Below are 20,455 nucleotides of genomic sequence, written 5' to 3'. Positions count from 1 at the left end.
ATGTGTCATGTGAATGATGTGATCCTACGCTTATCATGTGGTTTCGAATGTGTCATGTGGCCTCATGCATATCAAGCAGTGCTCCCTCATCTAGAGAGTGGGGACGGAAAGCCAGCACTATGTTCACATTCTTGCCCTGTGACCTAGAGATGGACTCTATTTCCAGCCTCTATTCACAGTGATATTGAGTGATATTGACAGTGCTATGGAATGCATTTGCTGCTTTCTTCTCAGGTGTTCTTGTTCTGCTGGCTTTACTGGCGCTGACTGTGCACAAGACATAGCCGAGTGCGACTCAATGCCGTGCGCGAACGATGGCAGCTGCACAGAGCCTGTGAGTGTTCCATCACGCTACATACACTAGCTGTACAGTTAACCTGCCCGGCTAGCCGGACGCCCTTGGCACAGTGGAAACTGTCCTGATATGACAGGATTTCGCTTGATCCAGGGATGCACGTTTGATCCACAGCACCTTTTTTGCGCATGACGATTTGTTTGGCCGATACAGGATTCCGATTGATATAGGGTCAAGAAGAAATGGAGTATGCTTTTGTTTCGGTGACATGTTCATTGGGGTTGTTGTTTAAAGGGGAAGTTAAGGCAAACATCTAAATTTCACCAGTTGTAGTCTTCGGGGTGCTGAGTCGAATGGTCGTGGTCCGAGGAAGCTGAGATGCTCCCTTCCTACTTTAATCCCAATCAAACTCGCGCACTTCCACCGAAACTGGGTGACTGCGCCCTACTAGATGGGGATTTGTATGCAAAATGTCACTAAAAGCGCCATTTCGTTCTTATAAAAGCACGGATGACCGCGATTGGCCCATATGTTGTACTCTTTTGGACGCTGAGTCGACTGGTTTTGGTCCGAAAAGGCTGCGATGCAGCGTTCCTCCTTTATTCCCAATCGAACATGGTTGAACAAGCGGTCACGTGCTCCTGCGTACACCAGTCACCTGGTCACCGTGCCTGCAGGGTACAACTTACTAGCCTGTTTGACCTTTTTTGGGTGCAGTCCTGTCACTCGAGTTGAACTCGAGTTGAACCTTGGTGTGAAAGTTGTCGCCTGCTGGCGTGGTGACCAGGTGATTTGGGCACCCAGGAGCACGTGACCGCTTGTTCAACCCTGTTCGATTGGGAATAAAGGAGGAACGCTGCATCGCAGCCTTTTCGGACCAAAACCAGTCGACTCAGCGTCCAAAAGAGTACAACATATGGGCCAATCGCGGTCATCCATGCATTTATAAGAACGAAATGGCACTTTTAGTGACATTTTGCATACAAATCCCTAGTGCTGAAACGATTACGCTTTTTCCTTAGTGGCTTAGCTGATACCATAACGATCGGCTTATCGGCTTAACGATTTTTATTGTAACTACATCAGTACATATACATTCTGTGAATTTCAAAACAATTACGAGTCCAATATCGCCAGCGACGGAAAGCAGGCGCATCGATCCGATGATCCCGCAACAAGTCTGTCAGCTGTTCGGACTGACCAGACGAATACAGACATGACAGAGGCAACTCACTGGTTGCAACCCAAGAGCTGATGGTGCCCTTCGCCTGTGACTTTGCTGACTCCGACGATGAAGTCAGAGAAGCCGGCCAGGGGTTTAGATTGGCGGATTTCGACGGATGAGCTGACTTGAGGCGCACCAACAAGTAACTAGTTGCCTTTACTGTCCATGCTCAAAATAGGCCCAAACGCCAGGCCTAGCTCGTCGTCGAGCAAACTTGTTCGGGAACCGTCGACAGAACGGAAAACATGAAACTGAAGACCACTTTACTGTCTTTAGCTCAAGACTACTCGCACGTGGAGGGAACTCCAGCCCCTACCGCTAGTGTAGACACATACTGAGCCTGCCCGTCCTGCATGCTGTATGTAACAAAAGCAGTCAGCTGAAAAGACGGTGACGGTGATTGCGTCGATGTTTCTCAGATCGCGCTTGTACTTTACACGTACAATGTCGATGTAGCAAGTGGACAGTCATATACATATTCGTGTCGTACTCGCAACACTTTCGATCCACGCTTTGTGCGACCCCAAAAGGGGGGAAATCCCGTACAGAGAGTAAGTACCATTCTACTCGTTTACCCGATAAAATCGAAATAACCGTTCGATCTATTTCTTATCGAGTAAGTAACGAGTAATCGATATAATCGTTTCAGCACTACAAATCCCCATCTCGTAGGGCGCAGTCACCCAGTTTCGGTGGAAGTGCGCGAGTTTGATTGGGATTCAAGTAGGAAGGGAGCGTCTCAGTTTTCTCGGACCAAGACCATTCGACTCAGCACCCCGAAGACTACAGCTGGTGAAATTTTTGATTTTTGCCTTAACTTCCCCTTTAACCGTCTGTGGTGAAGCTGGGAGAAGTGTTGGATTTCAATGAATACCAGAGGTTAACCCTGGCTGGTTCTTGGCTATGCTTTCATTGACCTCGCTCAGAGTCCCGGCGGCTATGTGTGTAGCTGTGTGACCGGCTACACTGGGATGAACTGTGAAAGTGACATTGACGAATGTCTAACAATGAACTGCCAGAATGGTAAGTGTTGTCTTGACTACAACTGATATCTCATCAAAACACCTACTAGCACATGTTTCTGTAGTGTAGTGGTTATCACGTGTGCTTCACACGCACAAGGTCCTCGGTTCGAACCCGAGCAGAAACATTTTTTTCATTTTTTTATACACAGTTTGCCATGCTACTGTAAGACATGTATATATAACGAGGAAGCAAATCTAACGTTTTAACGGATGACATTTCTTCGTTATAATAAGATCCGTTGAGGCCGTACTGCTTCATATATGCTGTGTGTGGATATGGCAGAATACTGCAAGATCGTTAACATATCTTCTCGTTAACCTATGAATTTTGGACAATCGTTAAATTTGCGACTCGTTATAATAACATGTCTTACAGTATACGCAGTACGGCATGCTATACGCAGTACGGCATGCTATACACAGTACGGCATGCTATAAGGCCCCGGTCACACCGAAACAAGCCACTTTGAGCTTGTTATCGCTGGCGCTCAGCTGGCTTGCGTGGTCCCTGTGACGCGGTCACACCAGACCTTGAGTGCAAAGCTTGAATGGCTTGTTTTTCTTACCCGCCAAATTTTGAATATCTCGAAACACACCAATGTTTGCAAGAAACAGGAAAGCAGAACGTTCGCGATCTAAAACTGTACATGTTCTAGTGTTCAGTTTTGATGAAGAAGCAAAGGAAGCCCGGATTCTGAATTGCGAAGTCGTGCTCTTTTTATTTGTTCGGTGTGCATGGACGCGATGGTTCGGGTAGTGTTTCCTGATGTCGAGCTTTCTGCCCCGCCGGTTGCCGTTCTTCAACTCAGTTGCAATCCACTCTCTTCTTCGTACCCGGCTTTCTTCATGAATTCAGTCGTGAGTGTGGTGCCTTGTCTTGGCCTCAAACCACAGCTCCAACAATCTACGCAGCATTGTAGAGGCACAGCGGCAGAAATCCATGGTCGTCGGACAAAATCCAAATCAAACGGTTCCACGGACACAAGAAAGAACATCAATATCAGTTCATCATGTCAACTAGCTACATGGTGTGCTCCAAGCGCACTCAAATAATTTTTTGAATTTCGGCTTTCAGCCGCTTGTACAAGCTGTGGCTGAAACAAGCCGGAAAAAACGGCTGAGAGTCAGCCACGGCTGAAAGTCGCTTGTAGGACATTTTTCAGCCATTTCCATGGTAATAGTGACGTAAACAAGCGCTTAACATTCTACTCCCCATGCTAGAGTATAGAGTAGACACACACGTGTGCAGGACGCGACACACCAAAAGACAAGAGAGTGAGTTTGGAAGAATGGGAATGTCGGGCAGAGTAGCTGGCCTCAATTGAGTGCGCGTTAACGAATCGTGTGGTCGGCCTACCGAGGGCAGGAGCTGTATATGACCAAGTGGGTCGGCCTGCGCTGAGCAGGAGCGGTTTGTGACCCATGCGAGTTGGTGGGTCGGCCTGCGTTGAGCAGGAGCGGTTTATGACCCATGCGAGTTTAATAGTAGTGCGCGAGAGGCCAGTTACGGAGGAGTGCCCGCATCCATGTGTTTCAAAATATATGGAGTGGAGTGCAAGAGTAAGAAATGGGATGAGGAGGGTGGGTCAGAATTTGAAAGCTGACTGCAGGCAAGGAAACTGGAAAGACAGCAAGCTCTGTTGTGCGTGCAGGAAATCTGCGCATGCGCAGAGCGTGGGCATGTCATGTCTATGATACACAGCAGTATGTAGAGAGAGCAAGATTGTGCACACACGTAAGGAGGGTTATGCAACCCGTTATAAAGGCCAACAGCGAAGCAATGGTATGTGACTGTTAACAACGGTTAACTCCAACATTAACCGAACATTTAACATTCTACTCCCCATGCTAGAGTATAGAGTAGACACACACGCGTGCAGGACGCGACACACCAAAAGACAAGAGAGTGAGTTTGGAAGAATGGGAATGTCGGGCAGAGTAGCTGGCCTCAATTGAGTGCGCGTTAACGAATCGTGTGGTCGGCCTACCGAGGGCAGGAGCTGTATATGACCAAGTGGGTCGGCCTGCGCTGAGCAGGAGCGGTTTGTGACCCATGCGAGTTGGTGGGTCGGCCTGCGTTGAGCAGGAGCGGTTTATGACCCATGCGAGTTTAATAGTAGTGCGCGAGAGGCCAGTTACGGAGGAGTGCCCATGCCGACATTCCCATTAAGGCCAGAGGAGATAGCGGGTGATAACAGCCAATATAGATGGTAAGTATGTATTGCACAAGAGCGTTGTTCTAGAGGCATAAAGTCAGACTGATATTGTGGAGTAGGATCGACAAAGAACGCTATCTGCATCCTAAGTGAATGTCTTTGCACTTACTCGGTGATTGGCTGGACCATGGTGTCAGGCCGCTCCGCAGCTGTAGGAGCAAAGGTCCTGAAGGCATCCATCTTGTTCCGGGACAGGGCATCAGCGATGGTATTGGAAATTCCTGGCAGGTGCGATGCTCGGATCAGGAAATTGTGCTTCACACAGATTGAGTACAGGGTGCGGATGAGTGCCATGACTGCAGGGGACCGGCTCGTGCCCGTCTTCAGGCACTCCACGACAGCTTGGTTGTCGCACTGAAACTCCACACGCAGCCGCAGCCACTCGATCCCCCATGTGGCGCAGGCCGCGACAATGGCGAAGAGCTCCTTGTAGGTAATGCTTAGTTCCAGTTGCTGCGGAGACCAGTCACCTCTGAACCAGCGACCATTGAAGAAGGCTCCAAATCCAATGGTGCCACTTGCGTCGGTTTGCAACTGGAGGTCAGCGCTGGGCATCCACTTCTCTAGCAGGAAAAATGACTTTCCGTTCCATGTTGACAGAGTCTGGTGCCACCAGCTCAGGTCGCCCTTGGCTGAGGCTGAGAGGTGCAGCATTCGGTGAGATGACATCTCAGATGTGGCCTTGTCGAGGTCATACAGGCGGCGTAAGAATGTACGGCCGGCAGGAATTGCTCTGGAAGCGAACGAGAGGTGGCCCAGGAGGGAGGCGAGTTCGCGTTTGAGAACGCAACCCTGGTCGAGGGTTGTTGTTGTTGTTGATTTTTATTTTGCTTCGCAAGGCCAAACGGGCAATGGTACCCGGTGGTAGAGACTAAACGACGTAGGGCCAGAAGCTTGGACTGAGGCAGACGCACTTCCAAGCGATCGGTGTCCAGTTCCAAACCGAGGAAGGTGAGGACAGTGGAAGGGCCCTCAACTTTCTCTGTGGCGACAGGTATGTTCAAGAACTGGAACAAGTCCAAGATGATGGCCTTGTGCTTGGCCGCCAGGGAGGAGCTTGGTGGGCAGATGTCGAGGAAGTCATCGAGGTAGTGCATTACGTCGGGCAAGGAGCCGACATGGACAAGGACCCAGTTGATAGCCGTTGCCAGCTGGTTGAAGATGAATGGTGAGGAGCGGAGACCAAATGGAAGGACCTTCTCGTAATAGTACATGCCGTTCCAACGGATCCCGAGAAGATGCCAGTCCGAGGGGGCGACGGGACACAGGCGAAATGCATTACGGATATCTACCTTTGTCAAGAGGGAGCCCTTGCCGAGGCGCATAATGGCGGCAATTGCGGTGTCCACGGAGTCGTAATGCAGGCTGAACTGCCCGCGTGGTATAGCATCGTTGACACTGCTGCCATCGGGAGACGACAGGTCATGTATCACACGAAGTTTTCCATTGGACTTCGGCACAACACCCAGACCAGATGTCTGCATGCACAGAAAGGGTGGCTCCGGAAATGGACCTGCTGTTTGCCCAGCTTCACAACATTCGGTCAAATAGGAAGAAACATACTGCATATTACGAATAGCCGACAGGTGATTGGGAGAACTATGAACACCAGATATAGCAGCAGAATGGCCTATCGTGAAACCATGACACAACCCATGCAGCACAAAGTGAGAGAAGGAGTGATCAGAATGACGGTTAAGGAGCCCGGCTAATCGGCGTACATTGATGGGGGTCTCCACAGAATGTTTACGGAGCAGACGCTGAGGTGGCGGACTGTCCCCTGCCACATTTGACTTCTGGGTGCTTCCCGCGGCATTGAAGGCACACATGGGCACGATAGCAGAATGAGTTGTTGCATTGGTCCTTGTTGAAGTTGCGGCAGATAGGCTTCCCAAGATGGGTTGGCGCGCTGGACTGCGGCGGACCTCCACTCCCAGCGCCGACGGATGGAGGCCCTGGTCTAAAGGGACACCGGGCCTGGGCCACTGGGTGCACCAGAGAACAGCGCGAACATGGCGGGCGACCACGGCTGGTGAATGACGACTGCCACAAATTAGAGTCGATGATAGCCCAGTCGTACGACAGTGGTTGGGAGGCTATGGCGCGCCGGAAACGCCTGTCATAACTTAGCCATGCGTCCACCTGATACGAGTTATTTGCATCCAGAATAGTGGCCTGATATGCCAGCAAATCATTCGCCCTATCTGGAGCCGCCGCGACAATTACTCTTGTGTAGACAGTAAACGCCTCGAGCCATGACGCTACATCGTGGACATGGCGGCGCTGGGCCTGAGTTGGCTTCTGTACAAGTTGGACAGAGCGGTTGGCCCCCACAGCTAGCTGGACCACATCGGGCTCCACACCCAGCTGGTCCGGGAGGAGGTCGTCGAAGTCAATAAACTCGCCGCGTTCAATTCGCCCGCGGAGTTTATCAGGTACAGAGAGCGACGGACGAGCAGCCGGCAGATGGCCCCGGAATGCATGAACGGAGCTGGAGTTGACAAGCGGCACGACGGCTGCAGCAGATTCCAACTGCTCTACTCGCTCCATCAGGGGCTGGAGGACCTGGCCGACGGCCTGAGAAACAGCCGAAGCAAGTACATCAGGGACCACACTCAAGGCGGCGGCAGAAGAAACTGACGGCGCAACGTCGGAGACAACAGAGGCCGTGGATAATGGAGTCCCGGTTGGTTGACGACGAACAGGAGTTGGCCTCGCACGCGCATTACTGCCTGCAGCCGAAGTTTGAGTTGCCGCCCCGGGATCAGGGACCACATTCAAGGCGGCGGCAGAAGAAACTGACGGCGCAACGTCGGAGACAACAGAATCCAAGTGGGGAGATATTGGAGTTCTGGGCGGTTGAAGACGAACAGGATTTCGCCGCACACGCACATTACGTCCTGTATCCGAAGGTTGAGCTGCCACTCTGGCCGATGGCGTCTTTTTTCTGGTCGAGAAACGAGCCATCGTGAGAATATAATACTCAAATAATCTCTGGCCGCTGAAGACACGTAGTCTGACGGGACTGAGCTGAGAGAGAACAAGGAAAGCGAATACTAAAGGCGGCAGCCAATCGGCAGAACTAGGACTGACACTCTGAAGCAGGACGGAGGCAAACTCAAATCAGAAATCAGAATTTGAAAGCTGACTGCAGGCAAGGAAACTGGAAAGACAGCAAGCTCTGTTGTGCGTGCAGGAAATCTGCGCATGCGCAGAGCGTGGGCATGTCATGTCTATGATACACAGCAGTATGTAGAGAGAGCAAGATTGTGCACACACGTAAGGAGGGTTATGCAACCCGTTATAAAGGCCAACAGCGAAGCAATGGTATGTGACTGTTAACAACGGTTAACTCCAACATTAACCGAACATTTTTTTCGGCTGAACGGCTGAATCGAGCTCGGTGTGACCGCGGCCTAAGCAGTACGGCGTGCTATACGCAGTACGCCATGCTATGCGCAGTACACCATGCTATACGCAGTACGCCGTGCTATAAGCAGTACGGCATGCTATACGCAGTACGGCATGCTATAAGCAGTACGGCGTGCTATACACAGTATGGCGTGCGTTCTATTTATTTTCTGGCGGCAGGCAGATGGAATTCTCTTCCAGCTGACTGTCGATAGGCCCAGTCTCTTGCTCTGTTCATAAGCATGGTTAAACTTCACCTAGGGTTCCGAGTAAAGAGGCAGTAGCCTGTTGGGACTCCCCTAGTAAATAATAAAACTACTACTACTACTACTGCTACACCAACGTCTAGGGGCTAAGGGTTAGCTTCCCAGTACATGGATTGCTGTTACAGATGTATTGTCACGTTAAAGGGGCGCAAAGTTTACGGGAACACTCTCACGTGTTATTGGATGGGAGAGGGCAAGGGATGGTATGCACTATGTATACCGGCTCCCCATCGTATTTGGATGCTTTTGCCATACGCTTTCTCAACTTCTACCTGTTTGCCTGCAGTGTGATAGTGCAGCGCTCTACTTTGTGCTCATGTTTCTTGCCTGACCTTGTGCTGCAGGTGCTACATGTACTGACAGTGTTGGCTTTGCTACCTGCTCCTGTGCCACTGGCTTCACGGACAGCTTGTGTTCAATGGACATCGACGACTGCCAGCCCCAGCCTTGCCGAAACGGCGGCACCTGCCACGATGAGGTTGCCGGATTTAACTGCACGTGTGCCAGTGGATGGTTTGGCGTCGACTGCGCTAGCAACACAAACGAGTGTGCATCAACACCATGTGAGTACCAGCGGGCGTCAGTCAGCCGTGGGTATTGTGTTTGGCGTGATTCCTAGACATAACACTCAAACACAGCAACCAATGCACTGGGTTCTCGCCGCCATGACATGGAATCACTCCACACCATGTTTATTTTATTTTATTCCCGTAGCCATGCAAAAGACGTTACTTCAGTAACGTCTGGCGCTAGCCAGGGTCCACACAGCTTTAATTCCGTGTTTGTTTGTTTGTTTGTGCCATCGGCATGCCTGGCGCTATCCCGTACCTGTCCCGTACCGTACCATCAAAGACATCAATGCGGTGTTGTACGGTATAAGGATGTCGTATAGCATGTCGTACAACAGTACGATGAAATTATGGGAGAAACCAGCGACCGCTTGGGAACGATGAACATTACAACAGTCGTATTGTGAGTGAGAGTCAGGCCAAGTTTCTGAAGATCAGTAGTGAGTGCTATCCCGAGCATTGTGTTAGCATTACAAAAGCAATGAGAGTCAGGCCAAGTTTCTGAAGATTGGTAGCGAGTGCTATCCCGAGCATTGTGTTAGCATTACAAAAGCATCGACAGGATGCGTATTATAGGAGACCCAAGTTGCTGAAGATCAGTAGTCATTGCTGATAACGTGCAGAAAAACTAAATCCGCAGCCTCTTTTGCCGTCGGACAGGATGCGTATTATAGGAGACTGTAAAGTTATGTAATGTGCGCCACAGGCAACCATGCATTCGGCCGTCAGCAACAGTTCAGCACAAGCACACTATCAAGGCAAAGACATTATTGTATTATTGTATTGCATCGTATTGTATGGAATATAATTTTACCTCATTGGCTCAGCAGGTCAATGTATTACAGTCAGACCTCGCATAACCGCACACATCCGTTTTCCACAAAAATATCCGGATAGGCGAGGGAACCGGATAATCGAACACACATACTGTATGTAAGCATGGCATATGCTGTACATTTGTAACCAACTATTTTCTTCCGGATGGCGAGGGATCCGGATAAACGAGGACCGGATAAGCGAGGTCTGACTGTACTACAAAAAGCCATAAAATCCGATCATGAGGGGCAGTTCTAATAACATGCATGATAAGCTAGGCAAAAAAGCATAGTGTAGGGCCCTGAACTTCCAAGCTCTCTCGTTTTTTATACTCAACTCAATCACATAGGAAATAGAGGGCACCCTAATATGGCGAGCAACCCCGGAGATGAGAGCAATACCCAGCCATGAGCACTGCTGCACGGGTATACCCTTTTCTCATGCAATAGGGGACTATATGTTTCATGTTGGTCGTCACTGCAGGCACGAACAACGGAACGTGCACGGATATCGTCAATGGTTACCAGTGCACTTGCCCGAGTGGATTTACTGGTGACCATTGCCAAACGATGATCAACGAGTGTGAATCAATGCCATGTGGCAACGGCGGGACGTGTATAGATCTTCTTGCCAGCTTCAGTTGTATGTGTGCGGATGGTGAGTTGTTGCCTTATATTGCACTGGCTTACGTAAGACGGAACTCGTGCATAGCTTACGGTATACTTTCTTTGTAGCCACCCTTAGCCATTATCATTTGGGATGGCAGCGGCCCTGGGAAAGGAAAGCTTGATCGTGATAGGGCAGTGTGTAGTGGCATGCACATTTGGTTATTGTCCAGGGTAACACATACCTGTCCCACTTTCCACATAATTATGTTGCAGGACATTCTACAGCTCCAATGCACCTTCAATTAGTGTTGATCATAAAACTATCCCCTAGTTTGAAATCAGAACACCAACTCCATTGTTCACCCCAGTGTCTGGAGATGTGTGGAGTTTGTAGAAAAAAAAGAAAAAAGTGACTGTCTATTTGTGTGTGTGTCTGTGTCTTTGTGCGTATGTTTCAGGATTTACTGGCCTGATGTGTGAAACCAATGTGGATGATTGTGCTGCCCAACCATGTCAACATGGCAGTACATGTGTGGACGGCGTTGACACATTCACTTGCACGTGTGTTGCCGGATATACAGGTAAAGACACTAATAGGTGAAGTAATGCTGTCTTGTGAAGAATACCTTGTAAGAACCGGTATGTGCGTGTGTGTGTGGGGGTGGGGGGGGGGGGGAGTGGGGGGTCAACTTGGTGCATCTGTTTCAGAGAGGATCATTGTATCTTTCCTGGTGGCATGCTTATCCATTTGACAGCTGCCGTATAATATTATCGGAGTGCTGATCATCCAGACAGCTGTCAGTTTCCCTTCAGACCCTCCCATTTAACCTCCCCGGCTCAAACTAAAGAATTCGCATCACTGTTCTTTGCAATAAATACTGTATTGGAACCTGTACCATGCTGTCTGTCCCAGGCTCCAATTGCCAGACCAACATCGATGACTGCATCAGCGCTGTATGTGGTACCGGTGTTTGTGTGGACGGTGTCAATGGGTTCACCTGCAGCTGTGACACTGGATTTACTGGTAAGCTGGGTTAGTTACTAACACAATGTCACATGACGGTAGTCTAGGAGACGTCCAATCATAATGCTAGGAATCCTGGACAATACACCATGGAATCCCCCCCCCCCCCCTGTGTGCATGTACACATCCATGTGTTGAAAGGTATTATTTCCAGGATGGTGTAGTCCCAATGGTCATACCATACATCTTGCTCACAATACACCGCCACGACCTCCGAGCTACACTTATTCGGGAGAAAACAGCTTAATCCAGTTTTGGGCCAGGACCACCTTTATCAGTCTTCACACCCTTAGAAAAGTATATTATTCATGATGGTGTTATGATCCGTGATATCATGTTTCACCCAGTGCTGGTTGTAGTGGAACTACTACTAGACTATGCAGCGAACTAGTCCTCACGCTCTGGCATGCGCAATCAACCACAACACCAGTTCTCGGTTAGAAAAGGTTTGTAAAAAGAGAGATAGAATGTATGATCTGAACACTTCCAAGCAGGCAGTAGACTGACTCCCCTATCTCAGAGATAAGACCGGAAAAACTAACAGGGAACTCCTCGCGTGACTCGGAGATCGTCAGCAAGCAGCGGGAGCGAGGATGAAAGCAAAGACAGCCAGGTAGGGATACAGAAGCCATGCAGCGTGACAGGTGAACAATGGACACAGCAGTCCATGGTGAAACAAGACACCTAAAGGATAGAGTGAATTACGTGCACAGCATGAACGGGTCATGACTCATCTATGTCTGGAATGACAGCATAAGGCAACAACACTTCTGGGAGAGCCAGACAACAAGAATACTAACACCACTCATCAGAATAGAAGTACTAGCAGAAAGACTATAATAAGTATTGGCAGGACTATTGTTACTATAACAAGTCGGTTACAGTTCCTCTTCACCCCATCACCTGGTAACAATAGGGACTGTCGTCCAAACCGAGCTAGGTTGTGTAGCGACTCGGTGGTCGTATGCTGGTGCGGCTGCGCAGGCCATAACGGGGCACATCACTAGTACTATCACCTGCGTCAGCCTCGATCCACCAGACAGGTCCGCCGTCGTCACTATCGTTGTCATCATCGACGTCTGGGTGCAGCTCTGCGTCGGCGTCGGCTTCCTCAGGAACACCACTCTTCAACAGGTCAATGTTGACGGTCTTCTCCTTCACGCCTGTTGCACCGTGCTTATGAGAGATCACAACGGTGGAGGGCGACACAATCCGCTTCACGGTCCATCCTGTCTGGAACGGCGGAAGGCGCTTCTGACGGCGACTTGGATGTCGATACAGTACATGGTCGCCCACGCAGTAGGGGTTGGCACGGCATGGAGACTCCAAGAAGTCGGCGCTGGCTAGCTCAGACTCTACCAAGTCCCTTACGACGGCCGTGTGATCAGCCAGCTTCGTCACCCATTCGCTCAGGAGGCAATCATCATTAGCTGTCTCAACAACAAGATGCCGTGGCCGCCAGCCAATCATCGCTTCGGTGGGGGACAGTCGCGTGGCGTGGTGAGGCCGGTTTCGGTAGAAGAACAGGAGCACATCAAGATCCTGCTGCCAGTCAGACGTCGTGCTTAGCACCTTGCGAATGAGGCCTAGCAGCGACCGGTTCATACGCTCGGCGGCGCCTTGAGACTCAGGATGTCGTACGGCTCCTGTTCGTACACGAACCCCCATAACTTTGAACAGCGACTCCACGATGGCGTTCCGGAATTCTGTTCCATTGTCCGTCCTGACGACATCGGGGGCTCCCCAGCGTACGCACATTGAGGTGAATGCTGCGGCAACGGAGGCGGCGTCGTGACGACGAAGTGGACAGATCTCGGCCCACTTCGTGAATGTGTCTATGCAGACCAAGACGCAATGGTACTGTCCGCTGCTGTTCTCGCCAAGCTCCAGCGTGTCTAGGACGAGCTCACTCCAGGGTCGGCCAGGAATATCAGGGCGTGTAGGTGACGCCTGTCCGCTTCCAGACGGGTTCGCGGCTCGGCACTGCTCACAATCGGCGATGTACTTGCGACACACACGGGCCATGTCCTTGAAGAAACAACGAGCTCGAATCATCTGGTAGGTCGCCTCCCAGGCAGCATGTCCGGAATTGTGATGGGCAATGGCTACAACTTCACCGACCAGCACGTGGTTGAGACCCTTTGTTCTGATGCGCCGGATGTTACCCAAAGTATCGCGCAGCCAGCTGGCCACCGTCTTCGAGTCGGTTACAAGGCGGACGCGTCTCGCACCCCATGATACTGCTAACGAAAGGCCGTTGAGCGCTGCATCCAGTTCCGTGACGTTGATGTGACGCTTGTCATGTGATTTCCTCAGCCAAGCCTTGTCCTCGATGACGCCGCTGCCATCCTTGACCACTACGCCTAAGGCAACATCGGATGCATCGGTGTACACGACGAGCTCTGGATCACTGGTCGATGGTGTCACTGACCAGACACCTTTGGCTGGATCCCCATCACCTGCTAGCCGGGCCATCACCTCTTCGCAAAACTTAAGCACTTGCTCCGACACGAGGTGATCCCACGGCGTGTCACCTCCGACTAGACGCTTCAGGAAACTGGTAGCAGGTCGTAGCCACCCGCAGACAGGCACATGGCTGGTAAGGCGTCCACACCAGCTGAACAAATCCCGCTTTGTCGCTGGTCGCTGGAGATCAAGGCTGATGCCGTCGCGTCGAGTCCAGTGTGTGTCACCTCCTTCTCCCGTGCTGAGCTGCAGCCCAAGGACCCGAGCGGAGGCCATCGGCTCGGCGGGCTTTGTCGGCAGGCCGTACTCGAGCAGCCTAGCAGCAACCGCCGGGACGTTGTTGCGCGGAACTCGGATATCGTCGACATAGTTGTCGGCCATCGGGAAGCCCTGAAGTATCCACTGGATGACTATGTCCATGAATTTCGGTGCGATGTTGAGTCCGAAACCCATTCTAGTCATAACGTATCTCTTCCCTTGCCATAGCACGGTCTGATAGCGGACGAGCTCAGGTTCGACACGGATCTGCAAGTACGCTTTCCGAACATCCAGGAGGCAGAAGTCGCTTGCATCGCCGTCCTGCCGCCATTTTCGCAATGTGTCTTCACACACCGGGGCATCCTGGCCTGGTTGTGACGTGAGCTGGGCGTTCAGAAAGCGGTAGTCTAGGCAGGGACGCACCGGAGTTGTAGGCTTGTGCTCCTGCACCTGAGCGAGAAGAGGGAGCACCGCCGCTGGTTCGCCATGGACATCTGGATCATGTCGTACCAGCCATCCTTCATCAATCCACTTCTTAACTTCAGCGCAAAACTGCTCTTCCTGTTTGGATGACAGCTTCTTCCTGGAGTACTCTCCAATGTTCGGACCAATGCGGTGGCAGGGCTCGACACCGTCTTGCCAATACCACTTCAGGCTCCAGTGGCCTTGCTCCGCGTGCCACCTCACTTCGCCGTCATTCACCCGCAAGATGACGTCCTTACCATCGCGGATCACGTTGACATGTGGAGATGGGTGCGAATCCTTACTAGGCTCCGTGGTACACGCGGCTGCTGGCGTCGTACCGAACGTCACGGCACTCAAGGAGTTGTCCTCCCCGTAGCGAAGCTGTACGCCACCATTACCGACCACGACGTCATTGCCCACCAGGATGTTAGCCGATACAGCAGTCAAATCTCGCACTACCACCGCTGTCACTACGGTTACTGGTAGCAGCACTGGGCCATCCAGTCTGCGCAGTTGAAGTTGCACTGTGCCGCATACGTCAAGCGACTTCCCATCCAGTGCAATCAGATTCTCAGAGTACGCACTGTCAGAATCGAAGTTTCCTATTCGCTCTGCAGTTTTCTTATCGATCAGCGTACGCGTTGAACCGGTGTCCAATACTGATCGCAGACGGTGCCACTCGTCAGAATGATGACTCACACTGTTCTTGCGTGCCTCCACGAAGACCCGCGGTAGGCCGCCGCGCTGCGCTGTCACCGTGCACAGACAGGGATCGCTGGGGTCCCACTCGCCTTTGGGAAGTCGGGGTTGCTGCTCCGTAACGCCAGCAGCAGGACGCTTCTTCGAGTCCAGCCACGCTTTCCTGTCAGGACAATCGGGTTTCGTGTGACCAGGCTTGTCACAAAAGTAGCATGTCACCTGATTCCCCTTGTAAGCGTTCAAGGGCGTCTTGGCTGACTTCGAGCTGCGCTTGGGGCAGTTGCGACGAATGTGGCCAGCCTCGTGGCAGTAGTAGCAGGTCACGGTCCCGCGATCAGTCGCACTTGATCTGGCAGGGCGATCACTTGGGCCAGCAGCGGCAGAAACGTCCTCGGAAACAGCACCACACGCTTCCGCAGCCGTTCGCAGTGCGCGTACCTGCTCAACGCACTCGCTGATTTTCAGCGTCTTGCCAGCCATGGACATCCGCACGGAGCGAGCGAACTCTGCACCCAGGCCAGCGATGAACTGCTCGATCACCACTGAGTCAGTGTCGCTACCGGCTGCGTGGCCAGACAGCGCGAGCAGCCGCTGGAGGTCTGCAACGTACGCATCTACGGACTCGTCGACCTTGAGCTTCCTGTTTACGAACTTGCCATACGCCTGCGAAGGCGTAACTGCAAAGGCGGACGATAGCTTGGCCTTTACTTCATCTACTTTCTTTTTGTCCGCATCCGCCATCCTCGAAAAGACCAGGAACGCATCTCCATCGAGAAACAATGGGATATACTTCGTCTTCTTGGCGTCATCATCCCATCCAGAGATATCGGCCAGTGCCAGAAACTTCAGCCACCACGTACCGAAATCTTCACCTTTTCCACGGAATGCGCGCAGATAGTTATCTGCCTTCAGCGACATCACGGACTGCGAATACGCTCACTAGTAGTACCGACTACCGACCGCACACAGACACCAGTGCAGCCACAGCCCCCAGGTCCCGGGTTTCGGCACCACGCTGTAGTGGAACTACTACTAGACTATGCAGCGAACTAGTCCTCACGCTCTGGCATGCGCAATCAACCACAACACCAGTTCTCGGTTAGAAAAGGTTTGTAAAAAGAGAGATAGAATGTATGATCTGAACACTTCCAAGCAGGCAGTAGACTGACTCCCCTATCTCAGAGATAAGACCGGAAAAACTAACAGGGAACTCCTCGCGTGACTCGGAGATCGTCAGCAAGCAGCGGGAGCGAGGATGAAAGCAAAGACAGCCAGGTAGGGATACAGAAGCCATGCAGCGTGACAGGTGAACAATGGACACAGCAGTCCATGGTGAAACAAGACACCTAAAGGATAGAGTGAATTACGTGCACAGCATGAACGGGTCATGACTCATCTATGTCTGGAATGACAGCATAAGGCAACAACACTTCTGGGAGAGCCAGACAACAAGAATACTAACACCACTCATCAGAATAGAAGTACTAGCAGAAAGACTATAATAAGTATTGGCAGGACTATTGTTACTATAACAAGTCGGTTACAGTTCCTCTTCATGGTGAAAGCAGTACCTTTTTGTTGGATTGGAAATGGTGAACTTTTCACTTTGGTCTTCCATGGCTGTTGCAGGTGACCGATGTCAGACAAACATAGATGATTGCAGTGGAGTATCATGTGGAAATGGTGTCTGTGTGGATGGTATAGACACATTCACATGCAACTGTAATGCAGGATTCACAGGTAATGTCCTAAAACCGGCAGTCATCGTGTGTCATTGATGCCAGATGCCATAATAACACTTCCTTTATATGAATGAAGGAGTTATCATATCATGACTAAACTTCCTTTCGCCTCTGCTGTACTGCACCTTGCATTGAATGTAGTGCACATGATATAGCTCGCTTAGAAGTCCCAACAGCAACTGGGATTGAATGTCGTGTTGGCTAGCACAATGCTTGTGCTTCGGTTTTACATGCACTCTTGTTATATATGTTGGACTCAGTAGAGCGTCCAGCCCCTATATGATGTCCAACCCCTATATAGAGTCCATTGGTCCAAAATCCACTGTACAGAGTCCAAACTTGGAATCAACTGTGAGCTCAAAGTTTAGATGGACATCACTCCATGTATAGAGTCCAGCCAATTGGCTTCACCCCTATATAGAGTCCATTGGTCCAAAATCAACTGTACGGAGTCCAAACTTTGAAATCAACTATAAAGATTAAAGAGTCTTATGTGGACAACACTCCCTGTATAAAGTCCAGCCAATTAGGCAATCAGACGCTGCAAATTACAATATCTCAATCATGTAATAATAATAATATTCGCGGGATCCGCGTTAGCATCACTTGAATGTTCAGAAACACACAAGCTATAGCCTTCGCTTCCGCAGGCCACCACTATGCCTTTACACCTTAGTGGCGTTGCCAAATAATTGTGCACGCACACACACACATGCACACACCCACACAACGCCAAGAAAATACCTAGAAAAAAAAACAAGAATCGAAAGAGAATAATGGAGAGCCCAGGATTGATTATTCGTTTTCAAATTATTGCGCGCGCGCTCGCGCGCACACACACACACACACACAAACTTATACAACGCCAAGAAAACACCAAGAAAAGAGTAGAGACACAATACACACGCAACTCCAACAGCCATGCAAACGTCCACCCATTTACAAGTAAAGTCAAGAGGGATAACAAATAATAATACGAAACGAATGCATACAGGGACGGGTACACGCACGTTTACATACACGTAGTAGTGTAAGAGAGTAACATAGTGCAGTGGTCAGCATAATACTAGCACATGCTGAGAGTGAAATAGCAAGCTTCGCCATTGCTCATGGCCATGCAAATGTTCAGCAGCACTCAGTTCCGCAAGCTTCTGAAGATCAGCACACCTGCAACAAATAGATAGCACAAGGATACGCTTATTACCGTAATGATGCATGGGAGCACACAACTACCAAGTTCTCAACGAATGTGATGCTCCATGAAAATCAATCCACTCAAAGACCTGTGAACAGGTGACGGTGGGGACAATAATCTATTAGTAATACGAGGAATAAGATCGTTTGTGCACACTCAAGACGCACAGACACACCACCATACATGTAGTGTACACAGTGTTTCACTTCACTGCAACTAAATTGAAATTCGATGATTTGAACAATCTGTACAGCATTGCCGTCAGTCAGTCTTCCCCAAGATGGAAATGCAATGATTTGTTGTTACTAGGCAGTTTCACTGACACAATGTCATGTTCGTGACATCAAAACGGTTACTTCAGGGAATACGAGTATTAGCTTGAGAAGCTTTTTCTTCAAAAAGTGTCATTGGCATACAAGCAATCCTCCTACTACTACTAGTACACTGGCACTGCGTTTGTGGATCCCATTGTATTTGACATCATACTAGAGGAATAGTGTCGTGGAGTTTCACATAATTATCACAGGGATAAAAATACATTTCTCATGAAATAATTATAAAAATTGATGATAGCTAGACGATCGTATACGATTGATGCAAAGTCCTTGCAGTCCTTGGGGACTATTACGAAGTGGTTGATTACTTTTAGGGCATTCATTCAAGCAACATCAAACAAACGCGATGCGCTCCTTGAAAATGGAAAAAAAATTTCAGCATAACGAAAGAACAGCAGACCAATCGAAACGAGTAAAAGCTTCCTTACCTCAGTCATCGTCCTGCCATGTAGTTGGACAGCCTTTTGACACGGTGGTACAGGCAACTCTTGTCCAGTCAAACAGGGGTATCCTTGTGGCGTCGAACGAAAGAGAGTGTCAGTGTATCTGACTCGTCAGATTGGAACTGTGCTGAACTTTTCTCTTTCTCCGGTTTCTGCTTTCATCCCTCGCTCTGATGAAACCGTTCAAACGTCTTACTGGCAGCAATGGCCAGCCAAACAGGGGATCCTTGTGGCGTCGAACGAAAGAGAGTGTCAGTGTACCTGACTCGTCAGATTTGAACTGTGCTGAACTTTTCTCGTTCTGCAATTTCTGCTTTCAACCCGCGCACTGATGAAACGTCTTCAGAGAACCACAAGACGCTTTCCAGATTTGATTTTGAACGTCTCCTTATCCTCCTTGGTTACCTCGAGACAGATTACTGTCAGCAACTTCACAGCAGAACTGGCAGCCATGGCTGAAGTGAAGAAAGGAATGCGCTGCCACCAGGCAAGCAAAACTGAAAAGGTGTTTGTTCTTTTTCGGGCACAACACACAGGACGGCGTGACTGGATAAACTGGACTCCTGGACTGTGAATAGGGGACTGGAAGAAAAAGTGTACTCCTTATAGGGGATTGCGCGGCAGGTTGAAGCTGATCAAAATTGAGTGGACTCCTGGACTCTGTATAGTGGATTTTGGACCAATGGACTCTATATAGGGTGCTGGACATCATATAGTGCATGGACTCTATACTGAGTCCTACATATACACTGCTGGCCAGTAAAATTAAACTCATGAATGCTGAACTGTGCCTGCCAACTGCACAGTTCAGTATTTATACTACTAGGCCTGCCGAGTTTCTGGCCCGATGATATTGTATTCTGGAAGGCTATATTTTGCTGAGCAGCACCTTAGAAGACCTCTTCGGCTTGCTCTGTGCTTGTGCTTGTGTCCGTCTTAGGCTCAAGCTGCCAGACCAACATTGACGACTGTCTTGGCGTAACATGCGGAAACGGAATGTGCATTGATGGCATCGATGGCTTTGCCTGCAGCTGTACCTCGGGATTTACCGGTGAGTTGATGTGTGAACTGATATGCGCCAGTGGCAAATTTATGAACTACCCAGCCGATGGAGAGAGGAGAGAAATTCCCCGAAAATTATCGCCAAAGTCACAACCACGATTTTGTACTATCCAGCCACTGTATAGAAGTAAATATCAAAACTGACTGCGTCCGTCCCCATCTATGTGTGCAGCGTGATCTTTCTAGTGTACAGCAGGATCACTTGTGTGTCTGTACTTCACACTTATGCGTTTGAGGTGCTCCACCGACAGCATATTGTAGTCACGGTAATGCATCTACCTCTGACCTGATCCGTGTAGGGATGACTATTGCTCTGTGCTGCTTTGGTGATTGTT

At 50.1% G+C, this 20,455-nt stretch overlaps 1 protein-coding gene, 1 long non-coding RNA gene and 1 other non-coding gene across 4 annotated transcripts in view; 2 read left to right on the top strand and 1 right to left on the bottom strand.

Annotated features, from left to right (window-relative positions):
• Nucleotides 1–20,455, top strand: part of LOC135822717 (protein eyes shut homolog) — a 52,668-nt gene that overhangs the window by 1,702 nt on the left and 30,511 nt on the right. Inside the window, exons 3-10 of one of the 2 annotated variants that reach the window (XM_065335540.1) lie at nt 235–334; nt 2,447–2,543; nt 8,783–9,001; nt 10,307–10,480; nt 10,890–11,012; nt 11,345–11,455; nt 16,973–17,083; nt 19,999–20,109. In XM_065335540.1, coding sequence (XP_065191612.1) covers nt 235–334; nt 2,447–2,543; nt 8,783–9,001; nt 10,307–10,480; nt 10,890–11,012; nt 11,345–11,455; nt 16,973–17,083; nt 19,999–20,109 — 1,046 coding nt within the window. The remainder of the gene's footprint in view (nt 1–234; nt 335–2,446; nt 2,544–8,782; nt 9,002–10,306; nt 10,481–10,889; nt 11,013–11,344; nt 11,456–16,972; nt 17,084–19,998; nt 20,110–20,455) is intronic. The other variant, XM_065335542.1, reaches the window with a different exon arrangement.
• Trnav-cac (transfer RNA valine (anticodon CAC)) lies at nt 2,598–2,670 on the top strand. The gene has a single exon. It is a non-coding gene; the product is annotated as a tRNA-Val (tRNA).
• On the bottom strand, nt 17,623–19,782 carry LOC135822734 (uncharacterized). The gene is made up of 2 exons (XR_010554535.1): nt 19,044–19,782; nt 17,623–18,252 (listed from the first exon to the last, which is right to left on the bottom strand). It is a non-coding gene; the product is annotated as an uncharacterized LOC135822734 (long non-coding RNA).

Source organism: Sycon ciliatum, chromosome 8 (genome assembly GCF_964019385.1).
Source record: "Sycon ciliatum chromosome 8, ocSycCili1.1, whole genome shotgun sequence".
Lineage (NCBI taxonomy): Eukaryota > Metazoa > Porifera > Calcarea > Leucosolenida > Sycettidae > Sycon > Sycon ciliatum.
This window is presented reverse-complemented; position numbering and strand designations above follow the sequence as displayed.